We start from the raw sequence: 17147 nt of genomic DNA, 5'->3' as shown, positions 1-17147 counted from the left end.
AACAAACAAACCACAGCCAGCATTTAAAATCCTCAATACCAAAAATATTTTTATATAATCTGTGCAACCTATTAAATAGCTACTGATATGTGCAAAGAGACTGTTTTGTGACAGATCAACCAAAAATTTATCTTTGGGAAGTGAGACTAAGGAATCAGTAACATATATTCATCAGTAACTCAGAGAATCCTGTTTACTCGTTTTACCCGTATATGTTAAAAAACAGGTTGTGTGAAAGACTAGAAACATAAACCTTTTAACTACAGTTACTGAGATTTTCCTTCACTGAGTTTGAACCTTTACTTCCCATGGCCAGACACACAGAAGCACACTTATGGAAGAAACACACATGCATACAGCCAGCCTGACAGCAGGTCTTGCAATATTCCAGAGACAGATGTGCAATGTAGGGAAGAATTCGAAACTTGCCTATTGCCAAGGACAATATCTGCTTTTTCACAGACCACTGCAGGTATCTGCAGTTCTGAAGTCTGAGGTAACACCTCAGTGCCAGCACAAATGTTGCCAAATGCATATTTCTAACAATGTTTTTCACCTAACCTAGCAAAGCAGTGCATACTGGGTATAATGTGATCCACCTTTTTCAGTCTATGGTACCAAACAAATTCCAGATGCAACACTGTTTCCCAATACCATAACCCTCAGTCTGTACTAGGGGCTTTTGCACCTGAAGGCCAACTTCTTTCAAGACAAAAATGCTAGTCTAGTTCACAGGTCTGTATGGATTAGGAGAATGGGGAACTATGTTCCTGCAGTAGTGCAAATCTCTCTGCTGATAGAGAATGTGTCTCCTATAAATATGGCCCAAAATACCAAGTTCCCTGTTGTAAATGAGCTTGGTCCAAGTAGATTTCATAACAAGTGCACCAGGCATATATTAGATTAATACTATTTAGAAATTAAAAGCAAAACCCCCTTTTTATCATTTACTACAATTGTAATTTTTTAAAAGGACATTAATTTTCCACTTCTTGCTTTAAGACATCTGTGACCTCTACTTTCCATAGCTATGATAATTTTTCCAGAGAAGGCAAAGTCGATAACATTTTTACAAAGGAAGTGTTATAAAGCACTTCTCCAAAATCCTGGATACCATTTATAATGCTTAAGCCAGAAAAATTGCTTTCTGTTAGAAGAACCTTGACATGGAAAGGCCTTGGAAGACAATGTAAGTCTTCAAATAATTTTAACTGAGACTCACTTCAGCTACAGTTATCATCCTAGGTTTTCAGTTTTGGCAAGAATTCCATTCTGAAATTACACAAAGCCATATTCTTACAACTATAATAACTAGAAGTGTCTTAAACCCTTACATTTTAGATATAGCATAAAGTAAATAGAGAATATTGCATGGAAAAACTACAAAAGAAAAATAGGATTCCTGAGTACATGTTACTTTCAGTGCTTTATCTTTTATCACTACAAAGCAGGAGAAAAGAAACATACAATACAGAATATGCTGCAAGATGAGAAGAATAATCCTTTCTTTACACAAGTTATACAGTTCATTTTCTCACTTTTCTGAAATGAGCTTATTGGAAGCAGACTTTGCCACCAACTTTCATTACTGCTCTGTCAAATAAAATCAGATGCTTATATTCCATTTTTAGGCGTAATTACACGGGTGGGGTTTTTTTTTTGCATCTATGCCTTTTGTTATGGATAAAAACAAACACCACAAAAGAATCTACCCTAAATTAGAGCTCTTAATACAGAATAGACAGGTCTGTCTTCCAAAACAAAAGACAAAGTATATACACACTACTTTGCTTCAGTAGGCAGAAATCTATTTGTTTAATTTGTGAATGGTAAGGTTATAGATGAGACAAAGTAATGTACTGTCTGTCAAAGAACAAAATGTTCTCTACCAGTACAAAAGTATTTTGTACAAATTCAGAAAAGCAGTATTTCCAGCTGGCACCCAAAACATAAGAGCAGAAGCTTTCTAACATTTCTGCAGACCAATTACAGTGTGAAAGGAGCATTCATGAACTTTTGAGGGTGCAATGCAATGAAATCCCTAACTAAACTTCAGGCTAATAAATTTAACATTTGCAAAAAAATGAAAGAAATCATTAATTATTAATTTGGCCTAAATAGTTTTAAACTGTGTATTAAAGCTAACAAAAGTAAGTCTGACTGGAAGACATAACCTCTCTCCCAGCTGCACAGAACACCCATGGAGAAGAGCTAATGGGACTCCTCCTCCAATGGTACCCCGATGGTGCATTGGGGAGCAGCTCTAATTCAAAAGAGTGCCTGGCATTCAGTTGCCACACGCCACAGCTGCCGTTGGGTTCAACAGCTGGCTCATAAATGGGTGGCTGTGATGAGTGCACAAGAATGGGAAAAACACATCATTCAGCATTTAGTACTGACTGGACTGGAGGCCAGGGATTTGTGGCATTTTAATCTAAAAAGGCAACAGTCATAACACAGGAAAAAAAAATCAGAAAGAACTGGTACTGAAGTTAAAAAGTAACTCAAACTACTGAGGTGAACAAAAAAGAGGACCCTAAACCAGCAAAAGTTCTGAGAACGTAGGAGGTGGGAAACGTAAATTTGCTAGAAAAGAGGTTTTTTTAAGTTTCTCCAAATAACACTAGGCATGTATGTATATGTATGAAGAAGATAAAATCCAAAACCAGTGGTTGTTTAGTCTTCGTAACAAATGGGACCAGATTACTCCAGAAGTTTTTAAATAAAAGCCTGCTGCTGTCCATAATTCAGGTGAGAAGTGATCTAGTCTACTTTTGAATAAGGACCCTATTATCAGATATGTCTTGCTTAATATATGTAAATAACTCTTAATTTATGTAAATACTTATGAGTGTTGCTACAGCACCACCTTCACTGTCAATGGATAAGGAATTCAAGGACTCATTCAAACTGAAAGAGACCTCTGGACATAACTGGTCCAAGTGTGATTCAAGAGCCACTTTTGAATTAGATCAGGTTGCCCAGGTTCATATCCAGTCCAGTTCTTAGTATCTCCAAGGAAAAAGACATATGAAAAAACAGATGGGGTCTTTTTAAAGAGTGGAACTCTGTTCCTCCATTCAAATGACTGAAGAATACCACGGAAGTCTTAGTCCAACTAGAGATACATTAAAAAAAAGGGGGAGGAAAAAAAGACATAATCCTACACCAATCCAGACTTTTCTGCTGAACTTTCAAAAACTCAAGGCTCCCTATTTTTTATCTCCTCAGATCTACTCAGGTGGGCTATTTTCTGGTATAGGTCAAGGATCCCAGGTCTAGTATTAGACCTTTTCTCTCTTGCCAGAGATCAGACTGCTGTTTTATGTTATTTTATTGTGTAGGTACAGTACAGTTTTTCAATAGTGAGAAGCACAAGTAAAGCAACAAGTGAAAATAACAGACAATATTAAGATTATGATATTAGAAGACCAACAGAGATATTCTTCATCATTACACCAAATAAGTTCTTATGTCTAGAAATGGTTTACAAATCAAGAACAAAAATTAAATATCTAAGTAATAATATAACAAGCTCATTTTGTATATGGGGATTTTTAATATAGAGGAATTGAGTATTTTGCTCAATACTGCATAGAAAGCTTTGCAGCAAAGCAAATAACTCTAGAAACAGCTTTATCTGAATGGAAGTTGTCAGAAATTCAGATTTATTCAGACCATGAAACTAGACTTAATTTTTTAAAAAATAGTGTTAAGAGGAAGATGACAGAAAAAAAGCAAAAACTTCTAGGTGTAGTATGATGTAATGATGCTTCTACTACAAATACAGATTTAAAAGAAATACAACTTTTCCTGCTTCAATTTGTAATTATTCATCTGGGAGGGTTTTTTTATGAAGAAAAAGATGACCACAGGTATATCTTTAGTTCATGGAGAAAGCAACAGGCAGCCCAGCCCATAACTGTAAATGTTAAGATGCTAGAAAGATAAATTGGGTTTTGGTAATTAATGCAGCACTTGCCACTGACTGATTTAAGATTTTCCTCAGCCGAGCAATCTGGATGTGCTCAACCCTCCAACATAGAAGCAAGTGCAAAAGAAGACTGAAGTTACCAAATGGTATTTATGAAATCCTTTCAAATGTAGTAATCTCAAACTCCATTCATTTGTAAAATCAGCATCCAATACTAGTGATGGACCAGCTCCAGTCTCTTTACAAATGTCAAAAATTTTCTTTAAGCTTAAAATTAGTAGAAGAGGAACTCAAAGGCCTAGTGATACAGACATATGGGCTAGATTCCCTTCATGTTCACGAACAAAGTATTCTTACACATCTATGAGAAAAGGCAGCAAAATTTACTCAACTGTTTGTAATGGTAAACATTTAATAGAATATACCTCACTAAACTATTGAAGTGAGTGGCAATGATGAAAAACAAACAAAACCCTCATACAGGCTTACCTTCTGTTCTGAATTCTCATAAAATAACAGCCCAAAATAGTCCTTTTCCAGTAAATTGAGATGTTCACATACTTTATCAAACAGCACTTGTCCTTTTGCTCTTTTCTGAGGAGTAGGAGGATAGGAACAGAAGAAAAATAATAAGAAAAAATAAGAAAAAAGAGAAAATTAATATCAGTAAATAAGTAAGGTCCTTAATTACAGGTACTGTTATTCGATGATATTATTCAGGGAGCCTTAAAATATCGATAAAGCAGATTATAAAACTATAAGCTTTCTTACAAAGACCGTTCACCATATTTCAAAGCTATACATATCCTTGACAAAAAGTACAGAAATTTCAATTTTTTTTTTAATACATAAAAAAAATCCCAACAACCAAAACAACAACATAAATACAGAAGGAAAATTCAGTACCTAAAAGATCTAAATATTTTGTATTATTAAGTGCTACTAAATAGTTTTCTGGATCTTTATTTTTAAAATAATGGAAAACTTCTTTATTTGAGCCAACTTTTTCTATATTATCTTCTAAAAAGTAGTATAGTTTCTACAGTGTTTGTATCTATTAACTTTAGCATTTTTATCATTTTGGTACATGTCTCAGTGACTTAGGAATCACATGATATGAATGCACTGAAAAATAAAGTGTGTTATCTTCCAAAGACAAAAAGTACAAGCAGACCACTAAGAGCCGATGCTCAGACCATCAGAAGTAGCACTCAAGCACAAGCTGAACATATACAACATGTCTAGTTGCCTATACTGCAGTGGTTTGTTCTGAGGGGCAGAAAATAAGATGGCTGCTTTCTATCCATGTGTTTCTGAAATCTCTCAGTACCCAACAAATTCATTAGATGCTCAAAAATAAGAAATCTTCAAGATGTTTATTCTTCCTAAAAATATTATTTGTGGAAGTCAGTAATAAAGGAAAAAAACCTGAAGGTTTTATTTGAGGCTAGTTTCAGTATCATAGTCTACTACTTTGTAATAGTAATTGAGAACTGATCAAAATTTTAACACATTATTAAAAAGTGTTTTTAAATGGCCACTTTTAAGCTCACTTGGTGAGCTCAGTATTACTGGAGGTTAAGCAAATGGCAGTCAGTCCTGAAATTCTATCTGTTCTTCTTGTGACATTTTCAGCAGCCTTACAGTACCTAAAGAGGGCTTTGAGAAGGGAAGGGAAGGAAAGCGACAGGACAAGGGGTAATGGCTTTAAACTTAAAGAGAGTACATGCAGATGAGATATTAGGAGGAAATCTTTTACTGTGAGGGTGGTGAGGCACTGGAACAGGTTGCCCAGCAAAGTTGTGGATGCCCCATCCCTGGGTATCCCTGGAAGTTTCCAAGGCCAGGTTGGATGTGGCTCTGAGCAACCTAGTCTAGTGAAAGGTGTCCCAGCCTAAGCAGGGAGTTTAGAACTAGAAGATCTTTAAGGTTCCTCCAACCCAAACCATTCTATCAATCATTCTGTGATTCTTGTACCTGAAACTGGGGATGTAAACATTCCATATGTCTGTAGTGCTAGTAATGAAAAACAGGTCCAGGCTCTATTTCTGTGCACCACGTTTTAACAAAAAGATTTGTTGTACTGGAGATGGCAGCTGACAGGAGACAAAGATTTAGAGTAGACAGCTCACAACACATGCTCAGGGGTAGGGAGATGAGAAGTTCTTTCCACCGTTCAAATCTGACCATGACTGGCATGCAGTCTCCAGTTTGAACTAACTCCTTCATGACAGCTCTGCTATTTGTGGCATTTATCACTGAGGCCACAACATGGCCTTTTCAGAGGCTTGCCAGCTTATAGGAATTTTTGCATTTGCTTATCCTACAGATTTCAGTAGATGCCACACACCACTGCCATTCCACAGAAACGCCATCGGCTGCCCCTGTGTAGGCCCTGGTGACACTGGGGCCATTGTCCCCACAGACAGTGGCGGAGCACTCCACGTGCCCTGTCCCGGCACTCCTGCAGCTTGGCTCCACAGGACAGGGTGGTAAAGGCCAAGAGCGGAGGGAGAGGGGAGAAAGGAAGGTATGCACTGAGCAAAGAGTGAAGGCTTTGTTGGTTTAGTCCCCAAGAATCCAGAGCTTTATTTAAAATCGCATTGTCCAGCAGACATTCTACTCATGAAGATCAGAAAGCTTTCACAGAAGCAAAATTATAAAATGATGACATTTTGTAGCACAAGTAGAAAGGCAATGGAATGTAGAAGTCAGAGTGACTTCTGAAATGGGGAGCGGGGAATTTTAATTCTATTTGGTACTTTCAAAAAATCTTACTCTTCAAGAACGACAGATGACTACTTCCCCATAGCATCTGAAGTAACCACTTAATTTTCTTGACAGATTCATCTTCAGCTTAATAAGAAAAATCACCAATATTGAAAAGTGGTAAATTGAAAGTAGGAAAAGTATAAGCAAGAGAGAGTTCAAAGAATCTTAGTCTGCTTAGATGCATGTAATAGATACCACTTTTTTTCCAAAGTCAACGTGCAGGTCAGTGATCACACCTTGCAAATGCAAGTTTCAGTTATACATATTTCAGTAAAGGACATCTATAGATTAGTGTAAAAAATAATATATGCTATCATATCAAACCCACATTTGGAATCAGCTGCTTTTTTATAAAGTTCATATACTAAAACCCACAGTTAATATCAAGTTTTTGACATATAAAAACATAAATCAGGCAAATCAGGAAATATATTGCAAGTATAACCATAAAATATTGCACGGTTTCTTATTAGGAAGTCATAATCAACAAAGAACTTAGATACACTATCAGTGTCCACTGTATCTTTAAACATCTTTTTGTCATTTCATAGTTCTTCCACATAAGGAAAAACCCCACCATGTCATGAAGCCCAAGTTTGTTAGTCTACATTCTAGACAGCAGCAAAATGAAAAGCAACTAGTATTTATAGAGCTCTGTTATGGATAAAAAAGAATAAGAAGCCTCTCAGTACCAGCAATGGTTTTTATTATAAGATCCTACTTGTAAAATTGAAAGACTCCTAGTTATTATATAGATACAGATATCATTTTAAAAATCTAAAAGAGTATTTAATTTGCAGAAACAAACTTTTCAAATGCAATTTCTTTTTAAACCATTTGGGGACAGGCATTGCTACACAGTTTAAATTATGTGATAACATACTTTTCTGGAAAAACTCATATTCTTAGCAGAGTGTCTCTAAGCATGAACTAAAGATAACTATTGTGATCCAGTCGGTTCAGAAGTTAGAAATATTTTAATAGAGCAGGGGACTCTTAAGAAGGCAGCATCCTAGTTGGCACAGTTTGTTACTTTTTAAAATGGATTACATTTCAATTTCTACCAAGTGTCTGAGATGTCAAGTGATAGTCACAACCAATATGTAAATTATAATCACTATCCTTATACACGTATGCATACATATACATTTAAGTACAGGTATTGTGGGGAAACACAAAAGGTGGAAAAGTTTGTAGCTGTGAGAAGAAAGCAGGTTTCAGGAATAAAGCAGAAGAGTTTAGGGATCAGCTTTGGCTGCGAAAACTTGAAGAAGATACAATTATACAGCAAGCAAAGACTTTAAAACAATGGTTAGAGTTTTTAGGTTTAGCTGAGATAGGTTATAAAGTTGCAAAAAATATGCTTAGCAAGACAGATAAGTTTAAGCTTAATAATGGAATATTGTGTATCATTATATATGGCATAACAAGCAAGCACTGTGTACAACAGATATATGTGCCTGTTGGGGTCTCCCCCCCTGCCATGGAGCCCTGGGAGATGGGCCCTGGGGGGGAGGCACGGGGTTTCCCTGCCCCTGGTCAGCCTCATTCCCCATTGGTTGGTTTGTGTTCCCCGGGGTGGCCAAGGACCCTCGCGTCCCGTGACTGGAGGAGTTCCTGAGCAGAGCCCCGGCCATGCGGCTGGGGAAATAAACATCTCTGAAACATCTACCACGAATCTGTCCACATATATATTTCTTTTCCACGGGACTCTGGTTTGATATATGCGTGTTACAGTATCCCCACTGTAACATGTGCCCTATTGTGGATTGGTTAAAACAGTTGTCTGTAACTTTTAGAAGCACGCTATTAGCTGAGAAGCTTTTAAGAATGTTCTGTAACTAGGAAGTTTTGGATGTCTGCGACAGTGTGAGCTTTGTACCATCTCTGTCTCAACTCTGTATGCAAGACTGATAACAGAATAAAATAATAAAAAGGCTCCTGGAGCATCTGTCCGGGCTCCCCGTGCCATTTGTTGACGAAAACGCCAACAAGTACATACACACGTGTTTATAGCACAACAAATACTAACACTAAAAACAAGGACATTTTCATGTTCCAAATTCTAATTCAGAAATGTCAGTAAAAGTGTAAGTCCCACAACAAGGGAGCACATTCAACCTAGCTATACCAAGAAGCTGAGAAGTGAGGACATGCTCATAGAGCCAGCAGTTTAAACCACAATAGTACTCAGATCAGCAGTATTCTGTATTGCTGCCAAGTTATGCTGTCTTTTAAGTGAGAATATGAAAAGAACACATGTAACCAAGGTTATTCTAGTACCAATTTCAAGCCTGTATTTAGACACTGCAGATGCCACCTCATAATGCAATCACTTCATAAAACCAGAGGTAGCGTTTTTCTGTCCTTTACCTCCCCCAAAAAAGAGCAAACCAGAGCAAAGCAATTGCAGCCAACATACACAATGGAAATTTCTATACAACTGGGAATTAGGGTATCATGGATCCATTTGGCTATGTAAGAGTTGCCAACTACTGATGCAAAATAAACACTCACAGCCACCAGTTCTGTTCAATATATTTATCTATGATAGGGATGCAGGAGTTGAATGCACCATTAGCAAGTTTGCTGATGATACTCAAGTGGGAGGTGCTACTGACTCTCTTAAGGGACAAGAGACCTTACAGAGCAATTGGACAGATCAGAGCATTAGGCAATCAGTGGCATGAAGTTTAGCAAATACCAGATTCTGTACCTGGGACAGAGTAATGCTGAGCACAAGTATAAATGGGGAAAGAAGTGGTCGGGATCTGGGGGTGCTCGTCAGCAGCAGCTCAGAGTGAGCCAGCAGGGAGAGCCTGGGCAGCCAGGAGGGCAAACGCCATCCTGGGATGCATCAAACACTGTGTTCAACCAGCCAGACAGAAGAGGCAATTATCCTGCTGCACTCAGCTTTGGTATGGCCACACCTTGAGTACTCTGAGCAGTTCTGGGGCCCACAAATTAAGAAGGATGTGAAGGTCCTTGAGTATACCCAGAGGGCAACAACTAAGCTAGGAAAAGGGCTGGAAGGAAGGTCCTATAAGGACTGGCTTAAGAGGTTGGGCTTGTCCAGGTTAGAGAAAAGGAGGCTGAGGGGCAGCCTCATTGCTCCCTACAGCTTCCTGAGGAAGATGGAGAGGGAGGTGCTGAGCTCTTCTCCCTGGGATCAGTGATAGGACATGTGGGAACAGTTCAAAGCTGCACCAGGGGAGGTTTAGATATGACATTAGGAAGCATTTCTTTACCTCAAGGGTGATCAACCAGTGTAATAGGCTTCCTAGAGAGGTGGTTGATGCCCCAAGCTTGTTTAGGAGTCATTTGGATGTGACCTTTTGGTCAGCCCTTGTGACATGGGTGCTTCCTTACTCTTAAAGGGTCGGTCATCAGGCAGCTGAACTCAATGGCCTTTGGAGGTCCCTTCCACCTGAAATAGTCTATCCTATTCTTACTCCTGCCTTCTCCTTTCTCTAGCAGTACACACAGAGGAAAATCTCAACATTTTTCCCAATCCTGCACTAGCAGAAAGGATTGAATGGGTTATCATGTCCCACCCTAGGCATTGTCTGTCTCTGTGTGGGAAGGAGACATGTACTGTCTGCTGGGCGTGAGAGCTGTGGATTATCTCAAACTTATTTTAACCACTTGAAGAAATTTGAAAGAAAAAAAAAGCCAACAAAAACAAGTACAGTTTTTAAAAGTCTTCTGTGTTCATTCAGTTTATCTGGGTTTCCACAGAATGGCAGAACTCCACATATCTCCTCAGAGATCAAACCCTTAGCTGGATGCAGGACATGCTCCCAAACTGAATGACTGCAAACATTTTGAGGTGTGCAATACCTATTATTTCCCCAGAGATTTTTTTTTTTTTTCTTCTTGTACTCATTTTTAGAAATGTTTGAGTCATTCCCCTTGGAGAAATGTAATAAAACATTTTATTACATTTGAGAACAACAGTACTCCATCAGAGCGAGGGTCCATCTCCAAGGGTTCCTCTCCATCTCCTTTAGACAAATGTCTAAAGGCAAGCACAGGAGCAGTACCCAGGAGCTGACTAACTATGAGACTGGTATTTGCCTGAAATGCCAGGGTTTTTTCATCTCCAAAAACATTTTCAAAGACACATATTTACAGGCGCAAAAAAGATTTGATTTCATTTTAATTTTCTGAATCAGATTAAGAGACAATGCTCACAGGCATTAACACAATGCAATTCTGTAGCCAGGACCAGGCTAATGCATTCTTCAGTTTTGTTTAAAAAATCAAAACATCCCTTGCAGCCTGGCAAAGGCAAGGCCACAGAAAGGAGAAGCCAGAATATGAACCAGGTAGTATCTGTTTCCTGAGACTTGAAGAATAGGGATTGGTACTGGTCACACGCAAAAGAGGAGGACATGCGTGACAGCCTGGGTTGTTTTCAAAAGTAGGATACATGTCAATGACAAGTATATTTTTTGGCTGCAAAATATTGCTTTGCTGTGCTTCTTGGCCAGTGATGCATGAAAAGTGCTCTCATGCCTGGCCTGCACTTGTATTGCATGAAGGAAGAACTGAAAAGTGCCAGCTCCTGATGCTGCAGCAAACCAGACTGCCTTGTACAAACAAGAACCCCTAGGGAAAACCAGACCAAGGGAATACAGGAGCTCACTCCTGCTACACACTTGGAATGGCAGAGAAAGGCTGAGAGCAAGGGCATGAGTGGTGCCTTGGAGGTGCAAAAGCAGCAGGAATGAATCTAGGCAGAATGGCCCAAATGAACCCTTGGCAAGGGGCCGTGGCTGAATGCTGCAGAGGAAGGCAAAAAATCCCCAGGGACTGAGATGACTTCACACATAAACATTACTTTCAGTGGTGTCTGTTGAATCTAGACAAATATTTCAAGAATGTGCCAAATTTAACATCATCCCTATTTTCCTTTTTCTAAATAAAAGATGTCATACTCTGAACAGACCACTTAGTGTTTGAATAAACCTAGACTACACATCTGAGCAGTCAGAAAAAAAGATTTGCAAATCAAAACTCAGCTACAATTAAACATCTGTTCCATATCAGCTTCATTCAGAGTTTTCTTAATTCAGGGTTAAAGACTGATCTTAATTGTACATTGAGCAAACATATTTTTACTTTGTATTAGCAAACTGTAAGCAACCATAGAGTCTGTGTCAACTCCAATATATTTCACTTGTTCATACGTGCATAAAATACGGTCAGTGCTGGCATCCCTTAAATGCCTTTTGTCATAAATATTTAATTAGACCACTGACTGAATGCAATAAACAAACCCAATAGGATCTTCATTTGCTTCTAACTAGTAATCATTATGCACTTAGCATTTCTTTTTGTTTGTTCGAACTGTGTTATTCTCTACTACAACAGTTTATATTTATAGCAGAAAATCTGAACAAGTCTTTACTGCAGATCCCAAATTTAACGACAGAATTTCCTCTCAACTATCTACAAAACTACAGATTGAGGGGAAAAAAGCAAGTTTATTTCCCCCATGAAAGCAAGAGTTACACGTAGTTCACGGTAATGTATTAGTAACTTATACCTCCCACAGATGTCAATTATCAGGAAAGGAGTAGGTCAAAATTCCATCATTTGCATTGTGTTAAAAAAATTAAAATTGCTCCTAAAAATTAAGTCTTAAACATTCCAACAGTCTGCTCATTCAAGCTATTAAAACTCAACTGCCATTACATCTCAAATATTACACTATTGAATCATGAATCAAAGTTATTTTATCCTTTAATATGGTTCTGTCATTTCAAGCAAGCACCAAGGTTCAGTCAGTTTTTGGCAAATACCACTCATTAGCTTTCATCTTCAATACCTTGACAAGTCTCTGTGATAAACTTACAGGCTGTTATTCCTTTAACTTTCTTTCAAGTAATGAAAGGTAACTGAAAATTTTTTAACAGTTCACAGCTTCTGAAAGTTGTTTTAAGCCATGCTCCTCCACAACTATTCAACAATAGCTTCTTTCTCTTTCCATCTCTCCAAGCATTCACTTATTACTCTGAAGAGTCTGAGGCTAAGTAGGTGTTATCTTTAAGAGTTACAATAGTTTTAAGCTTGAAATAATTAAATTAATTGCTCATGCTCTATGAATGCACATATTGTGTACATGTAACTCATGTTGTTAAGTATGGTACCTGCATGCAACATTATTTTGTGATTTATTTCAGAAGATTCCTTTAGAGCAACAGAGCACAGAAAATCAATCTATTTTATTATTATGGAAACTATGGACTTAAGGAACTAAAGGACTAAAAGTAAAAGGAATTTAATATAACATTTTAATGGAGAATATTTTGCTGCCTTATGAAACTTTACAGGTTCCAAAATAACAATATAAAGCAAGTTTGAAGAGTGGCTGGTATAAACATTCATAACACTACTCCCACTCAATGATTTTACCTCCCCAGAGCAAGCAGCCAAGATGCAGAGTAATTATTTACAGACCACATTTTATCAACCAGGCAAGATTATAATCAGAATCTCTGCATTGGTGAATTGAGTGCAGTTCATTTCTGGGAAGATCAAAAACCACGAAACAGTACAGTGAGAATTTGAAACTACGAAGAACTGAGGAACAGGTTTCACCCAGCACGAGGTTTAGCTTTATTATGCTGTCATGTCATGGACTTCTCTAGGTGACAGTGGAGTACATTAGGTGTTGTATCTACACTGGCATCTAGACAAAGATATTTGGAGAAGCTATACTCCAGAAAGACTATAAACCAGGTCCTTCAAAAGTAATGAAAGTACAAAGACACATGAGAAGTAAAAAGAAAATAATTACAAAAGAAGCTGAAATATCTGTTTAAACAGTTCTACAGATAAAAAATTATTGACTTGAAGTTCAAACTGGCAAGTTGACACCAGTCAGAAGATCTCCTAAGGCAAAATAAAGAGTACGCAGGTAAAAAAATAGATGATTCTCAGAGGTGATAAATTAATTTACAAAGTAACCTCAAAAGAGACAAATATCTGAGATTTGCTTTATGCTGAAATCTAAAGATCAACCATGTCAGGCATGCCCAGGGCAACAGGAAAGACATGCAAAAACAAGCCAGAAGAAATAACTCCAGTGTCAAACAACACTAGGTGACTGCAAAAAAGAACTTAAAGTAATTATCAATACACAAAACCCCAGTGGCAAAGAAACAAGAAGGGTTCAAAGGTACCTGTCCTCCTCCATCAATATCTGATGACAAATTCTGAACTACAAAAGAACAGCATCAAATTACAGTCATTTGCAAAGATGTTTTAATGTCTCATTAAAAACATACTAGTTCACCAGGAGTGAACTGCTCTTTTTTCCCCACAATTTCATATATACTATCTCAGCATCTTCCAGCCATGTTCTTCCCAAGTGAGCATCTCCCATCCATTTCTATTCTGTACCACTCACCACAGGAATTCACGTTCAGAACATTTTGTCACAGAAACCAGTTTTTGTCCACTCTGATGTATCTCTCAATGCAATCTGCATATCACATATACTTTTTTTTCCAAAAGGTGCTTTAACTCAATATAGATTCCAAGAAAATGCCTCATTAAGCAGAAGTTACATTAATTTCATATTAACTAGACTTTAAATTGCACGTGTACCTAATCCGTCCAAAATAAACTGAACTAGTTCCAGTTAGAACAAAATGTACATCCATGCAAATTTTTTAGTCCTATAATTAAGTTTATAATTGGATTACAATTTGTGCTGGTTTATCTTCTTTTTTTCTTAAACAGTACGTATAAATCCAGTTTCCTACATATATTTGCTCCAAAAGTTCAACTCCCATCTGAATATCCCAGGGTAAAAAAAAAAAGTGACATGATATATGATTGCCTTATGCAAAATCTACTTCTACCCCTGTCCTTTTCAATGGACAATAAGGTGGCATTAACCTCCTGCTTACAGAAGATCTTGCCTTACCAAGACGAGAAGATCCTTGAAAATATAAAGATTATTATTACAAAAAGCAATCCGTGGCAGCCAGGCCAGAAAACAACTATGTCAACACACACACATTTGCTTCAGCCACATTACAATTACAGGGCTTCACCGATTCACTTAAATTAATCCCTCTGCCTCTCTCAGCTTCATACTACAGAACTCAAATGTTTCAGAATACAGCTGAACTCAATTTACAGCAAGTTAGGATATCCACTTGTCACTTAGTAAATATTAAATTTCTAAAAATGTTAAGTGAAGCATGGAAAGCCTGGTCCACAACAACCTCTATAGGGCTTTTGCTGCCTAGTCTAAGTCTCAATGATGATACATTTTTAAAAAAACTAATTCCAGATGAACTCTCGTGAAACATCCACCTGAAGCAAAAACTGCAGCCTCTTTTCCAATACAGTTGTTTCACATATTCTGTAAAAGCTCACTAGAGCACTTTATTGAATTGAAATATCAATTTTTTTAAGCTTGAAAAAAAAATCTATTTCAGTCATCTCTGAGAAATTAATCAAATTTAATTTGTACAGAATATGTTATTTTGCAAAATAAGAAACCAAATCAGGTTCAGTGTTGGGGGAGGAATGGAAAGTGGTTGTGTGTGTGTAAAGAACTGGGGTTCGTACAAGACATTTTATGAAATAATGTTTCCTTCTTTCCATATCCAAAATTCAAAATCCTATTATAAAAAATTGAGTATGTTGAAGTGTTTTAAATCACTAGAGCTGAAGAAACATAACCACAAATATGTCTAAAACTCAATTAAACTCACAAAGCAAAAGGGAATATAAGCAGGATAGAAATCTAACTATCACATGGACAGCAGTTTAGAGAGCATTTTCTGGTCTACTGAAATGGCATTTCTTCCTAAGCACACAGACTATTGTCAGTGGATATTCTGTTCTCTCAGGAAAAATTACGAACAAGATGGACAGAAAAAAGAACGGAAATAAAGTAAAAAAACCTGTCAGAACTCCACATCTAGCACCTCAATCTATACTAAGACTGCTTTCTAAAATAAGGGAAGATAGAAGAAAATAAAGAGAGAGGTGTCAGACTAAACAACTGGCATGTATCATGGAATTCAATGAGCAAATAACAAAAGAGCTGCTATTTTAGAAGCTGTTAATAGGAAATGCTAGGGATATTATACCTGAACTCATCTGTCCTTCCAGACAGTATGAAGTCTCAAAGCGCAGGTTTGTACTCGTACAAGTACAGAACAAGACTAAGAGTTCTCAATTATTTAGGGCTTTATCTTACTTAAAAAAAAAAAAAAAAAAAAAAAAAAAAAAAAAAAAACCAACCAAAAAACCACAAAAAATCCCGCCAAAACACTAGAGAAAAACATGTACTTGGATAACCATGATGAACAGGTAAGATTTTATGGAACTGCTTTCTCCCACAAGCAAAAAAAAAGGTGAAAATTAACCATATTGCTGAAAGGACCATATACAAAATAATGAATTTTAAGAACCTAAGATGGCATTAAAAAAACGTTTCTTGAAAACAGGAATGACATTTGCTTTTTTCCCCCCAGCAAACCCCAGGAAGTTCCCCTGACTGCTGGGACATTTCCAATATGGTCAAGTTTGGCCTTGAAGCAACACCAGCCAGGCTCACTCAGTACTAGTGGGTGTATTCTGTAAGGTCCCATGGGACTGGTCTCTCTCTCTCAAATGTTCCCTAATGTAACTCTAACCATCCCTTTTACCATTAGTTTCAAAAAGTCTCAGTATTTAGTCACTGCTAAGAATCCTGATCAGCCTTGATCTGTGTGCTGACGCTGAAGATACTGCATCATGGTTTTCTCTCCTTTTATGCCTGTTCCCAGCTATTGTCTTATATAAAGAGATATACAATAGGAATGAACAATTAGCAAAATTTAACAGAGACTAAATTAATGGGTTATCTTTTGTTTTCTTTCACAGTCCTTTTAATTTATGTGAATACAAATTGATGCAGTCCTACAAGAAAAAAGGAATAGAATTGCAACTCAAACAGAAAATTCCCCAACAGTGTATTAGCTCAGATTTTATTACTGCTTATCATGAAGGTTTGGAATGGCAGTTAGAAAAAGACAGGATTCTATCAAAAGACATAAAATAACAGTAATGAAAACAAGGTATTTTTCAGTTTTACTTTGCCATTAGCAAGTATATATATTTTTTAAATATAAAGAAGTTGGTCTACAGTCCATAGTAAACTGGAAGAGGCATCAGGAATGTTAAAAATCATGACAATTGCCCTAAAATAAAACCTGATTTACTAGAAAGTCAACCAAGGTAAACTGGGCTTTGACTGCAGAAATTTTGTTTCTTTGCCTTTTAATTCTCAAATCATTTCAGTAACTTTGTAAAAGCAGAAATAAACCAACATTTACCCAAACACTAAACACTGAAGGAAGACTGAAAAAAGAGTATCAGAAATCTGCTAGGATCCTTTGCAGAAAGCACAAACTGAAAAAGAGTATCA

The 17147-nt window shown here is 37.2% G+C and overlaps 1 protein-coding gene across 6 annotated transcripts in view; it reads right to left on the bottom strand.

Annotated features, from left to right (window-relative positions):
• The window catches only part of EPB41L2 (erythrocyte membrane protein band 4.1 like 2), a 108530-nt gene that overhangs the window by 39469 nt on the left and 51914 nt on the right, over positions 1-17147 (bottom strand). For all 6 annotated transcript variants that reach the window (XM_082303252.1, XM_082303256.1, XM_082303254.1 and 3 more), the window contains exon 5: positions 4424-4528. In XM_082303252.1, coding sequence (XP_082159378.1) covers positions 4424-4528 — 105 coding nt within the window. The remainder of the gene's footprint in view (positions 1-4423; positions 4529-17147) is intronic.

This window comes from Coloeus monedula (genome assembly GCF_965178545.1).
Source record: "Coloeus monedula genome assembly, chromosome: 2".
Lineage (NCBI taxonomy): Eukaryota > Metazoa > Chordata > Aves > Passeriformes > Corvidae > Coloeus > Coloeus monedula.
Note: the sequence above shows the minus strand (reverse complement) of the source record. Positions and strands in the feature narration are given on the sequence as shown.